This window comes from Pseudorasbora parva, chromosome 3, assembly GCF_024679245.1.
Source record: "Pseudorasbora parva isolate DD20220531a chromosome 3, ASM2467924v1, whole genome shotgun sequence".
NCBI classification, from domain to species: domain Eukaryota; kingdom Metazoa; phylum Chordata; class Actinopteri; order Cypriniformes; family Gobionidae; genus Pseudorasbora; species Pseudorasbora parva.
In genome coordinates, this window is record NC_090174.1 from 63138793 (window position 1) to 63153852 (window position 15060).

The 15060-nt window shown below is 37.5% G+C and overlaps 1 protein-coding gene across 7 annotated transcripts in view; it reads left to right on the plus strand.

The window, feature by feature from the left end:
* cita (citron rho-interacting serine/threonine kinase a) overlaps positions 1 to 15060 on the plus strand; it is a 196765-nt gene that overhangs the window by 50601 nt on the left and 131104 nt on the right. For 6 of the 7 annotated variants that reach the window (XM_067439785.1, XM_067439788.1, XM_067439786.1 and 3 more), the window contains one exon: positions 7537 to 7723. In XM_067439785.1, coding sequence (XP_067295886.1) covers positions 7537 to 7723 — 187 coding nt within the window. Of the gene's footprint in view, positions 1 to 7339; positions 7724 to 15060 lie in introns of those variants that run through there. The other variant, XM_067439791.1, reaches the window with a different exon arrangement.

Sequence of the window (15060 nt, forward strand, 5' to 3'; positions counted from 1 at the left end):
CATCTGAAACACACTTTGCCTCGTACACACATGATTAATAATGGTGTGAAACTTGCGTCGCAGCATCTGAAACACACTTTACCTCATACACACATGATTAATAATGGTGTAAAACTTGCATAGCAGCATCTGAAACACTACCTCATACACACATGATTAATAATGGTGTAAAACTTGCGTCGCAGCATCTGAAACACACTTTACCTCGTACACACGATTAAAAATGGTGTAAAACTTGCGTCGCAGCATCTGAAACACACTTTACCTCATACACACATGATTAATAATGGTGTAAAACTTGCGTCGCAGCATCTGAAACACACTTTACCTCGTACACACGATTAAAAATGGTGTAAAACTTGCGTCGCAGCATCTGAAACACACTTTACCTCATACACACATGATTAATAATGGTGTGAAACTTGCGTCGCAGCATCTGAAACACACTTTACCTCATACACACATGATTAATAATGGTGTAAAACTTGCGTTGCAGCATCTGAAACACTACCTCATACACACATGATTAATAATGGTGTAAAACTTGCGTTGCAGCATCTGAAACACTACCTCATACACACATGATTAATAATGGTGTGAAACTCGCGTCGCAGCATCTGAAACACTACCTCATACACACATGATTAATAATGGTGTAAAACTTGCGTCGCAGCATCTGAAACACTTTACCTCAAACACACATGATTGATAATGGTGTAAAACTTGCGTCGCAGCATCTGAAACACTTTACCTCATACACACATGATTAATAATGGTGTGAAACTCGCGTCGCAGCATCTGAAACACTACCTCATACACACATGATTAATAATGGTGTAAAACTTGCGTCGCAGCATCTGAAACACTTTACCTCAAACACACATGATTAATAATGGTGTAAAACTTGCGTCGCAGCATCTGAAACACTTTACCTCATACACACATGATTAATAATGGTCTAAAACTTGCGTCGCAGCATCTGAAACACTTTACCTCATACACACATGATTAATAATGGTGTAAAACTTGCGTCGCAGCATCTGAAACACTTTACCTCATACACACATGATTAATAATGGTCTAAAACTTGCGTCGCAGCATCTGAAACACTTTACCTCGTACACACATAATTAATAATAGTGTAAACTTGCGTCGCAGCATCTGAAACACTTTACCTCGTACACACATAATTAATAATAGTGTAAACTTGCGTCGCAGCATCTGAAACACACTTTACCTCATACATAATGATTAAAAATGGTGTAAAACTTGCATCGCAGCATCTGAAACACACTTTGCCTCGTACACACATGATTAATAATGGTGTAAAACTTGCGTCGCAGCATCTGAAACACCCTTTACCTCGTACATACATGATTAATATTGGTGTAAAACTTGCGTCGCAGCATCTGAAACACACTTTACCTCATACACACATGATTAATAATGGTGTAAAACTTGCGTCGCAGCATCTGAAACACACTTTGCCTCGTACACACATGATTAATAATGGTGTAAAACTTGCGTCGCAGCATCTGAAACACACTTTACCTCATACACACATGATTAATAATGGTGTAAAACTTGCATAGCAGCATCTGAAACACTACCTCATACACACATGATTAATAATGGTGTAAAACTTGCGTCGCAGCATCTGAAACACACTTTACCTCGTACACACGATTAAAAATGGTGTAAAACTTGCGTCGCAGCATCTGAAACACACTTTACCTCATACACACATGATTAATAATGGTGTAAAACTTGCGTCACAGCATCTGAAACACACTTTGCCTCGTACACACATGATTAATAATGGTGTAAAACTTGCGTCGCAGCATCTGAAACACACTTTACCTCATACACACATGATTAATAATGGTGTGAAACTTGCGTCGCAGCATCTGAAACACACTTTACCTCATACACACATGATTAATAATGGTGTAAAACTTGCGTTGCAGCATCTGAAACACTACCTCATACACACATGATTAATAATGGTGTAAAACTTGCGTTGCAGCATCTGAAACACTACCTCATACACACATGATTAATAATGGTGTGAAACTCGCGTCGCAGCATCTGAAACACTACCTCATACACACATGATTAATAATGGTGTAAAACTTGCGTCGCAGCATCTGAAACACTTTACCTCAAACACACATGATTAATAATTGTGTAAAACTTGCGTCGCAGCATCTGAAACACTTTACCTCATACACACATGATTAATAATGGTGTGAAACTCGCGTCGCAGCATCTGAAACACTACCTCATACACACATGATTAATAATGGTGTAAAACTTGCGTCGCAGCATCTGAAACACTTTACCTCAAACACACATGATTAATAATGGTGTAAAACTTGCGTCGCAGCATCTGAAACACTTTACCTCATACACACATGATTAATAATGGTCTAAAACTTGCGTCGCAGCATCTGAAACACTTTACCTCATACACACATGATTAATAATGGTCTAAAACTTGCGTCGCAGCATCTGAAACACTTTACCTCGTACACACATAATTAATAATAGTGTAAACTTGCGTCGCAGCATCTGAAACACTTTACCTCGTACACACATAATTAATAATAGTGTAAACTTGCGTCGCAGCATCTGAAACACACTTTACCTCATACATAATGATTAAAAATGGTGTAAAACTTGCATCGCAGCATCTGAAACACACTTTGCCTCGTACACACATGATTAATAATGGTGTAAAACTTGCGTCGCAGCATCTGAAACACCCTTTACCTCGTACATACATGATTAATATTGGTGTAAAACTTGCGTCGCAGCATCTGAAACACACTTTACCTCATACACACATGATTAATAATGGTGTAAAACTTGCGTCGCAGCATCTGAAACACACTTTGCCTCGTACACACATGATTAATAATGGTGTAAAACTTGCGTCGCAGCATCTGAAACACACTTTACCTCATACACACATGATTAATAATGGTGTGAAACTTGCGTCGCAGCATCTGAAACACACTTTACCTCATACACACATGATTAATAATGGTGTAAAACTTGCATAGCAGCATCTGAAACACTACCTCATACACACATGATTAATAATGGTGTAAAACTTGCGTCGCAGCATCTGAAACACACTTTACCTCGTACACACGATTAAAAATGGTGTAAAACTTGCGTCGCAGCATCTGAAACACACTTTACCTCATACACACATGATTAATAATGGTGTAAAACTTGCGTCACAGCATCTGAAACACACTTTGCCTCGTACACACATGATTAATAATGGTGTAAAACTTGCGTCGCAGCATCTGAAACACACTTTACCTCATACACACATGATTAATAATGGTGTGAAACTTGCGTCGCAGCATCTGAAACACACTTTACCTCATACACACATGATTAATAATGGTGTAAAACTTGCGTTGCAGCATCTGAAACACTACCTCATACACACATGATTAATAATGGTGTAAAACTTGCGTTGCAGCATCTGAAACACTACCTCATACACACATGATTAATAATGGTGTGAAACTCGCGTCGCAGCATCTGAAACACTACCTCATACACACATGATTAATAATGGTGTAAAACTTGCGTCGCAGCATCTGAAACACTTTACCTCAAACACACATGATTAATAATGGTGTAAAACTTGCGTCGCAGCATCTGAAACACTTTACCTCATACACACATGATTAATAATGGTGTGAAACTCGCGTCGCAGCATCTGAAACACTACCTCATACACACATGATTAATAATGGTGTAAAACTTGCGTCGCAGCATCTGAAACACTTTACCTCAAACACACATGATTAATAATGGTGTAAAACTTGCGTCGCAGCATCTGAAACACTTTACCTCATACACACATGATTAATAATGGTCTAAAACTTGCGTCGCAGCATCTGAAACACTTTACCTCATACACACATGATTAATAATGGTGTAAAACTTGCGTCGCAGCATCTGAAACACACTTTACCTCATACACACATGATTAATAATGGTCTAAAACTTGCGTCGCAGCATCTGAAACACTTTACCTCGTACACACATAATTAATAATAGTGTAAACTTGCGTCGCAGCATCTGAAACACTTTACCTCGTACACACATAATTAATAATAGTGTAAACTTGCGTCGCAGCATCTGAAACACACTTTACCTCATACATAATGATTAAAAATGGTGTAAAACTTGCATCGCAGCATCTGAAACACACTTTGCCTCGTACACACATGATTAATAATGGTGTAAAACTTGCGTCGCAGCATCTGAAACACCCTTTACCTCGTACATACATGATTAATATTGGTGTAAAACTTGCGTCGCAGCATCTGAAACACACTTTACCTCATACACACATGATTAATAATGGTGTAAAACTTGCGTCGCAGCATCTGAAACACACTTTGCCTCGTACACACATGATTAATAATGGTGTAAAACTTGCGTCGCAGCATCTGAAACACACTTTACCTCATACACACATGATTAATAATGGTGTGAAACTTGCGTCGCAGCATCTGAAACACACTTTACCTCATACACACATGATTAATAATGGTGTAAAACTTGCATAGCAGCATCTGAAACACTACCTCATACACACATGATTAATAATGGTGTAAAACTTGCGTCGCAGCATCTGAAACACACTTTACCTCGTACACACGATTAAAAATGGTGTAAAACTTGCGTCGCAGCATCTGAAACACACTTTACCTCATACACACATGATTAATAATGGTGTAAAACTTGCGTCACAGCATCTGAAACACACTTTGCCTCGTACACACATGATTAATAATGGTGTAAAACTTGCGTCGCAGCATCTGAAACACACTTTACCTCATACACACATGATTAATAATGGTGTGAAACTTGCGTCGCAGCATCTGAAACACACTTTACCTCATACACACATGATTAATAATGGTGTAAAACTTGCGTTGCAGCATCTGAAACACTACCTCATACACACATGATTAATAATGGTGTAAAACTTGCGTTGCAGCATCTGAAACACTACCTCATACACACATGATTAATAATGGTGTGAAACTCGCGTCGCAGCATCTGAAACACTACCTCATACACACATGATTAATAATGGTGTAAAACTTGCGTCGCAGCATCTGAAACACTTTACCTCAAACACACATGATTAATAATGGTGTAAAACTTGCGTCGCAGCATCTGAAACACTTTACCTCATACACACATGATTAATAATGGTGTAAAACTTGCGTTGCAGCATCTGAAACACTACCTCATACACACATGATTAATAATGGTGTAAAACTTGCGTCGCAGCATCTGAAACACTTTACCTCATACACACATGATTAATAATGGTGTAAAACTTGCGTTGCAGCATCTGAAACACACTTTACCTCATACACACATGATTAATAATGGTGTAAAACTTGCGTCGCAGCATCTGAAACACTACCTCATACACACATGATTAATAATGGTGTAAAACTTGCGTTGCAGCATCTGAAACACACTTTACCTCATACACACATGATTAATAATGGTGTAAAACTTGCGTCGCAGCATCTGAAACACTACCTCATACACACATGATTAATAATGGTGTAAAACTTGCGTCGCAGCATCTGAAACACTTTACCTCATACACACATGATTAATAATGGTGTAAAACTTGCGTCGCAGCATCTGAAACACTACCTCATACACACATGATTAATAATGGTGTAAAACTTGCGTCGCAGCATCTGAAACACTTTACGTCATACACACATGATTATTAATGGTGTAAAACTTGCGTGGCAGCATCTGAAACACTACCTCATACACACATGATTAATAATGGTGTAAAACTTGCGTGGCAGCATCTGAAACACTACCTCATACACACATGATTAATAATGGTGTAAAACTTGCGTTGCAGCATCTGAAACACACTTTACCTCATACACACATGATTAATAATGGTGTAAAACTTGCGTCGCAGCATCTGAAACACTTTACCTCATACACACATGATTAATAATGGTGTAAAACTTGCGTCGCAGCATCTGAAACACTTTACCTCATACACACATGATTAATAATGGTGTGAAACTTGCGTCGCAGCATCTGAAACACTTTACCTCGTACACACATGATTAAAAATGGTGTAAAACTTGCGTCGCAGCATCTGAAACACTTTACCTCGTACACACATGATTAAAAATGGTGTAAAACTTGCGTCCCAGCATCTGAAACACACTTTACCTCATACACACATGATTAATAATGGTGTGAAACTTGCGTCGCAGCATCTGAAACACTTTACCTCATACACACATGATTAATAATGGTGTAAAACTTGCGTTGCAGCATCTGAAACACTACCTCATACACACATGATTAATAATGGTGTGAAACTTGCGTCGCAGCATCTGAAACACTTTACCTCATACACACACGATTAATAATGGTGTAAAACTTGCGTTGCAGCATCTGAAACACTACCTCATACACACATGATTAATAATGGTGTAAAACTTGCGTCGCAGCATCTGAAACACTACCTCATACACACATGATTAATAATGGTGTAAAACTTGCGTCGCAGCATCTGAAACACTTTACCTCATACACACACGATTAATAATGGTGTAAAACTTGCGTCGCAGCATCTGAAACACTTTACCTCATACACACATGATTATTAATGGTGTAAAACTTACGTCGCAGCATCTGAAACACTTTACCTCGTACACACATAATTAATAATAGTGTAAACTTGCGTTGCAGCATCTAAAACACACTTTAACCCATACACAAACTTTTAAAAAGATTAATATTGTTTAATGACTTGTGTTGGATAGATAACCGTATCATGAATATAATTCACATTGTGTGGCCGCTAATAAAGCAGTCGTTATTTCTCCAAGATATATGTCCAAGATAATGATGGATTGGATTTGCAGCTCAAAGGATTTTTATTCCTATCATTGTGAGTTTTCTGAGACTAATCAACTCAGATATTGAGCTTATTAACATATTCAGATGAGCTGTGTGTGTGTGGGGCGTTGGTGTGGTGGGTTTTTGTTGTTGTTGTTTTAAATGAATAAATCAATTGTGTAAATGCATGAACAAAACCCCCCAGCGGCGGATACAGAGTGTGTGTGTGTGTGTGTGTGTCAATACAGCTGTTTGTGTAGATGCAGCGCTGCGCGTGTGTGTGTGTGTGTGGATCTCGCATCGGGTTTTGGCTGTGACTCACTCTGATTAGCCGAGACTGCTGCAGTGAGAGAGCGAGCGGGCGAGCGAGTTATTGCGCTACAGTCTCATCACTGAGACCCTCTCTCTCTCTCTCTCTCTCTCTCTCTCTCTCTCTCTCTCTCTCTCTCTCTCTCTCTCTCTCTCTCTCTCTCTCTCTCTCTCTCTCTCTCTCTCTCTCTCTCTCTCTCTCTCTCTGTCTTTTGCTCTCTCTCTCTCTCCTCCAGTCTGTTTTTCTCTCCGACCCTCTCACATGTTTTCTCCTCTCATCTCCTCCAGCTCTCCCTCCGTTTGTTCCTTCTCTCCGTTCCGAGGATGACACCTCCAATTTCGAGGAGCCCGAGAGGCCCCCGCGCCCCGCCGGCGCTGCCCAGCCGGATCATCCTCGCGCAGGCTTCCACGGACAAGACCTGCCCTTTGTAGGCTGGTGCTTCAGTCGGGCTCTGACCGCTCTGGCCAAGTCTGAGTGAGTACACACACACACACACACACACACACAGACACACACAGACACACACACACACGCTGGTTTTACTAGTCTAGTCACAGGTGGTCCATTGGTGCGGAGACGGCCACATCACCACGGCGACTGTCGCCAGGCAACATTGTGGCTGAATGCGAGGTATTGCTCATAAAAGCTGCGGATCTCTCTGCGCGCGCTCACTTCATATGCCTTTAAGATGAATGAGCGAGAGCCGTGTGTGTGTGAGAGGATGTTTTTGTAATGTGAGATTCTCTGATCACAATATCTGACGGATGTGCATGCAGGGGAGACCCTCGTCCGGAGTGTGATATGATCGTGCCGCACAATGAAACCCCCTCAGCACGTAAACACGGTGTAACGTGATCGGCTCTGTGTGTGTGTGTGTGTTTGCGGCGATGTGCTCTGTTGTTTTGGTCTGTGTTTGCATCTGATCTTCTGGGTTGGTGTTTATTGAACGGGTTGGGTTTCGTCTATGAATCTGAAAAGAAAAGCATGAGATCTATTATTTTCCTTTTAAAAAAAAAAATATCCCCCAAGTTTCACATTACTATACATATATATATATTTTTTCTCTAAAACTATGTTGTAATTTATTTCCTTTTTATTTTAAATTAAATGTTCCCATTTCATTACTATAACGCAAAAAATCCTCATTACTGTAATATTTTTTAATTTAATTTCTTTATTAAATTTTCATCCCAATTCTCATTATTGTAATGTTTTTTAATTAAATTTATTTTATTTAATAAGATTTAGTTTTTTAAATTTAATTTCCTTCCAATTCTTATTATTATAATGTTTTTTCGTCCAATTTATTTTCAGTTTTTTTGCATTTCTTCTCCCCTAAATGTCATTACCATAATGCAAAAAGTCTCATTTACTGTAAAACATTTTTTTTAAATTTCCTCCTAATTCTCTTTATTGTAGTTTTTTCCCATTTAATTTATTTTCAGTTTTTTTACCCCCCCCCCCATTTTCATTACCATAATGCAAGTCTCATTACTGTAATATTTTTATTATATATATTTTTTGCTTTTATCCCAATTGTCATTTTTTTATTCATTTACTTTAATAAAATGTTCATTTAATTTCCCCAATTGTCATTACCATAATGCAACAAAAATAAATCATTACTGCAATATTTTTTATTTCATTTTTTTATTTTGTTTTCCCAATTCTTAGTAAATATTTTGTTTTAATAAGATTTTCTGTTTGTCCCCAATTGTCATAATCATAATGCCAAAAAAAACGTATTACTGTTATATATTTTTTATTTTTATTTTTTATTTTTTATTTAATATCCTCCCAATTCTCATCATTGTAATTTTTTTAATGTATTTAATGTATTCCATTTAATTTAAAATAACATTTTCCCATTTCATTACCATAATGCAAAATCTCATTACTGTAATGTGGGAAAAAACATCACTTCTTTAAACGTCATTGCTTGTTTTACTGTTTTTAATTGGTTGATTTTAGTAATACATACAATACAAAATAAGTGTGAATGAGTGTGTGTATGCGTGCGTGTGTGTGTGTGTGTGTGTGTGACGTCCTGCCCAGTGATTCCCTGCCTCTATGAATGCATTGATGTGTGACTTTATGCGCCGCTCTCTTCCTGCGCTGAGATCATGATGTGGATCAGGTGAAGGTTTTGCTTGGGAATCTGGTCCCAGATCAGCCGTAAATAACGTGTTTTACCCCCCCAGGGGCTACAGGGAAAAACAGTGAGCTGAAGCTTTATAACGTTAGTCAGAAAGAGAATGAACCCAGAATGCATTTCTATGGTAACCAGGGTGAGTTTCCTTCCCACGCCCCCCCCCCCCCCTTCTCTCTCAATCCATTCATTCGCTCATTCTCTGTCTAATCCTGATGCGTATTAGCCTTATGTCATGTTGCTGCCGTCTTCATAAAGCGGCACTGAAACCCGCCGAACGCAACACAAACAGCCCCAGCCGAGGAGCGTGGGAATAATAATGCAGAAGCACAGCTCCTGATTGGCCCACCGGAGGCTGGATCCATCCGGAGGCAAACAAAACATCTGTATTCATCTTCACTGATGCACGCTTCAGAAATGCATGCATTGTGCCCGCAGTAGGTGTGTTTTAGACACACTGCAAAAAATGCTTTTCTTAGTATTTTTGTCTTGTTTCTAGTTAAAATATCTAACAATTCTTACATCAAAATGAAGAGAGTTTTTATCTTAAAATAAGATAAATAATCTGCCAATGGGGTGTGAAAAATAATCTTGTTTTCTGTTTGAATTAAGATTGTTTATCTCACCCCATTGGCAGATTATTTATCTTATTTTAAGCAAAAACTCTCTTCATTTTGAGTTATTTTCCCCAAAACAAGACAATGATTTGTACTTGTCTAGTACATGTTTCTTAATGTAAGAATTTTTTGAGATTTTGACAAGACAAAAATACTAAGTAAGAAATTCATTTTTTTGCAGTGCATACACACACACACACACACACACACACACACACACACACACACACACACACACACACACACACACACACACACACACACGTTCTTTTGTGTGTTTACGAACAGGAAGCACATCCATCGTAGGATTCTAGATTTATATTCCGGTTGTTTTTGTGGCGCTTCAGATCTCGGTGTTGTCGTGATGTGTTTAGTCTGTGTGTGTGTTTGCTCACCATAGGTCCGTCATGCCAGAGATGATGTATTTCTCTTTCCCTTATTAACAGATTCAGTAGGTCCCGATCTGTCACAGTAATTGGGTAAACATGTCAGGTGAAATGTGCACTGGAGGTGTCATGGGAAATCTTTTTCATAAGGTGTGTCATGTCTGTGTCACTTTAATCAGCTAACAGTGTCCAAACAGGTTTCCTGAATTCTTCCCATGTTTGGTAAACAAACTCATTGCTGGAATTCCTTTGTTTTCTATTTATTTTTTTATTTCAGAAACTCACTCTTTGTGTGGAGGCATTTGCACACTATTAAGTAGCGTTTGTTTAAATATTTAACATGGTGTTTAGTGTCACTGGTCCAATTCTCAGGGAATACATGAACTGATGACCGGTAAAGTGAATAACACTGATGATCTCTTCATCACCTGTTAGTGGGTGGGATATATTAGGCAGCAAGTGAACATTTTGTCCTCAGAGTTGATGCGTTAGAAGAAATGGGCAAGCGTAAGGATTTGAGCGAGTTTGGCCAGATTGTGACGGCTAGACGACTGGGTCAGAGCATCTCCAAAACTGCAGCTCTTGTGGGCTGTTCCCGGTCTGCAGTGGTCAGTATCTATCAAAAGTGCTCCAAGGAAGGACCAGTGGAGAACCGGCCACAGGGTCATGGGCGGCCAAGGCTCATTGATGACCGTGGGGAGCGAAGGCTGGCCCGTGGGGTCCGATCAAACAGACGAGCTACTGGAGCTCAAACTGCTCCAGAAGTTAATGCTGATAGAAAGCTGTCAGAATACACAGAGCAGCTCAGTTTGAGGCGTATGGACCAGTCAGGATGACCTCTGACCCCGCCGAAAGCACCAACAGTGGCACGTGAGCATCAGAACTGGACCACGGAGCAATGGAAGAAGGTGGCCTGGTCTGAGGAATCACGTGTTCTTCTACATCACGTGGATGGCCGGGTGTGTGTGTGTGGCTTACCTGGGGAACACATGGCCCCAGGATGCACTATGGGAAGAAGGCGAGCCGGCGGAGGCAGTGTGATGCTTTGGCCAATGTTCTGCTGGGAAACCTTGGGTCCTCCATCCATGTGGCACACACCCCTCACTGCAGAGTCAGACTTATCAGCATCAACTTCTACGATAGTATTTTTTCTTAAAATATCAATGCAAGAGAATGAACAACACACATCCAGAAAGGAAGGCCGGTGATACGTTTTGGTAGCCCGTATGAAAAACACATAGCCCCGGAACGTTGGGCTTTACCACAAATAAAGGATTCAGCCTTTGACAGCGTTATGTTCGTTTAGACACGATCTGTATAAATGCAATACGATCATATATATGGGTGTAACGGTACATGTATTCGTACCGAAGCGTTTCGGTGCAGGGCTTTCGGTTCGGGCACGTGTGCAATCTTCAACAGTCGGCTTTACGCACGGAACACACTTCAATCTGAGTTCCACGCGAACATATTAAATATACAGTCAATTTTATCACAGAATTCAAACGATAAATGCCGTTTTGACGCTCGTTAATGTGACGTGACTGATCACTGTATAGGAGCGTCGGCGGCGCTCGTGTGACCGCGATCATCTCTTCCTAAAGAATAAACATGAATTAATATTCCTTAAGGTATGTTGAGGATATATTACAACTTACTGAAACGCATCATATGTTGTGTAATCGCTCAATCGGTGTTTCAACGGCGGAAAGACAAAACAGCTTGAGAACATTTACCTCAGAAGTTCTTCAGTGTCCACTGCTGTGAGTTCACTAGAGGAACAAACTCTTTCACTAAATATATGACCTATATTTTCCTATATATTCACTATATTAACCTATATATTCATTATATTAGCCTATATATTCACTATATTAACCTATATATTCACTATATTAGTCTATATATTCACTATATTAGCCTATATATTCACTATATTAGTCTATATATTCACTATATTAGCCTATATATTCACTATATTAACCTATATATTCATTATATTAGCCTATATATTCACTATATTAACCTATATATTCACTATATTAGTCTATATATTCACTATATTAGCCTATATATTCACTATATTAACCTATAGATTCATTATATTAGCCTATATATTCACTATATTAGCCTATATATTCACTATATTAACCTATATATTCACTATATTAGTCTATATATTCACTATATTAGCCTATATATTCACTATATTAGCCTATAGATTCACTATATTAGCCTATATATTCACTATATTAACCTATAGATTCACTATATTAGCCTATATATTCACTATATTAACCAATAGATTCATTATATTAGCCTATATATTCACTATATTAGCCTATATATTCACTATATTAACCTATATATTCATTATATTAGCTTATAGATTCATTATATTAGCCTATATATTCACTATATTAACCTATATATTCATTATATTAGCTTATAGATTCATTATATTAGCCTATATATTCACTATATTAGCCTATATATTCACTATATTAACCAATATATTCATTATATTAGCTTATAGATTCACTATATTAGCCTATATATTCACTATATTAACCTATATATTCATTATATTAGCTTATAGATTCATTATATTAGACTATATATTCACTATTAACCTATATATTCATTATATTAGCTTATAGATTATATATTAACCTATATATTCATTATATTAGCTTATAGATTCATTATATTAGCCTATATATTCACTATATTAACCTATATATTCATTATATTAGCTTATAGATTCATTATATTAGCCTATATATTCACTATATTAACCTATATATTCATTATATTTGCTTATAGATTCATTATATTAGCCTATATATTCACTATATTAGTCTATATATTCATTATATTACCCTATAGATTCACTTTATACGCCTATATATTCACTATATTAGCCTATAGATTTACTATAATATTACCCTATAGATTCACTATATAAGCCTATATATTCACTATATTAGCCTATATATTCACTATATTAGCCTATAGATTCACTATATTAGCCTATAGATTCACTATATTAGCCTGTAGATTCACTATATTAGCCTGTAGATTCACTATATTAGCCTGTAGATTCACTATATTAGCCTGTAGATTCACTATATTAGCCTATAGATTCACTTTATAAGCCTATAGATTCACTTTATAAGCCTATATATTCACTATATTAGCCTATATATATTCATTATATTAGCCTATATATTCACTATATTAGCCTATATATTCACTATATTAGCCTATAGATTCACTTTATAAGCCTATAGATTCACTATATTAGCCTATAGATTCACTATATTAGCCTATAGATTCACTATATAAGCCTATAGATTCACTATATTAGCCTATAGATTCACTATATTAGCCTATAGATTCACTATATTAGCCTATAGATTCACTATATAAGCCTATAGATTCACTATATTAGCCTATATATTCACTATATTAGCCTATAGATTCACTATATTAGCCTATAGATTCACTATATTAGCCTATAGATTCACTATATTAGCCTATAGATTCACTATATTAGCCTATATATTCACTATATTAGCCTATATATTCACTATATTAGCCTATAGATTCACTTTATAAGCCTATAGATTCACTATATTAGCCTATAGATTCACTTTATAAGCCTATAGATTCACTATATTAGCCTATAGATTCACTATATTAGCCTATATATTCACTATATTAACCTATAGATTCATTATGTTAGCCTATATATTCACTATATTAGCCTATACATTCACTATATTAGCCTATATATTCATTATATTAGCCTCTATATTCACTATATTAGCCTATAGATTCATTATATTAGCCTATAGATTCATTATATTAGCCTATATATTCATTATATTAGCCTATAGATTCATTATATTAGCCTATATATTCATTATATTAGCCTATAGATTCACTTTATAAGCCTATATAAACTGGGAAAGTGATCTAGTAGCGGTGGCTTTGGGCGTGGCCTCACAGGGCAGCGAAGCAATGCATTCTGGGAATTGTTGTCTTTCATCCGCATGAGACAAATACATTTTCTGTCTTTTCTCAGTCTAGAAGGCACCAAATTCAAAAATAATTTCACATTTCTACTGAACACATTAATGACCCCGTTTAAATACAAAGCTTGATGCTAAATCACTGAAGTAACCCTTTAATGGCGGTTTGGCTAACCCACTTGTAGACCGCCACCTTCTCACACCACCTGTGTGACAGCTGAAAAAACACACAATCGCCCGTGATACCGATCCTTGAGATCTCTAATTGACCGTACATCCTTCAACTTTTGTCATCGTGAGAACTAATTGACTCCCAGAACAAAGTACCACGTTCTGTTGTTATCGTAGTGATTTAGACAGCAGCAATCATGGCACGCTCTTCAGTGGCGTTTAACATTTGCCCCATTGTGTAGTAAAAGCGCATTAACGATATATGTCACGCTGAAGCATCTCTGAGAGACTGCTTGTGTTGAGTTGCTTTAATTGGAGCGCTTCCTGTAGGTTCACACTATAATGACCGGTGCAGCGTAGGTGGGTTCCTCTTCTCTCTGTGACTCATGTTAGTCTGGGTAACGGACTGGTTAAAGAACTCAAAGGGAAACTGGTTTGTCAGGAATAGTTT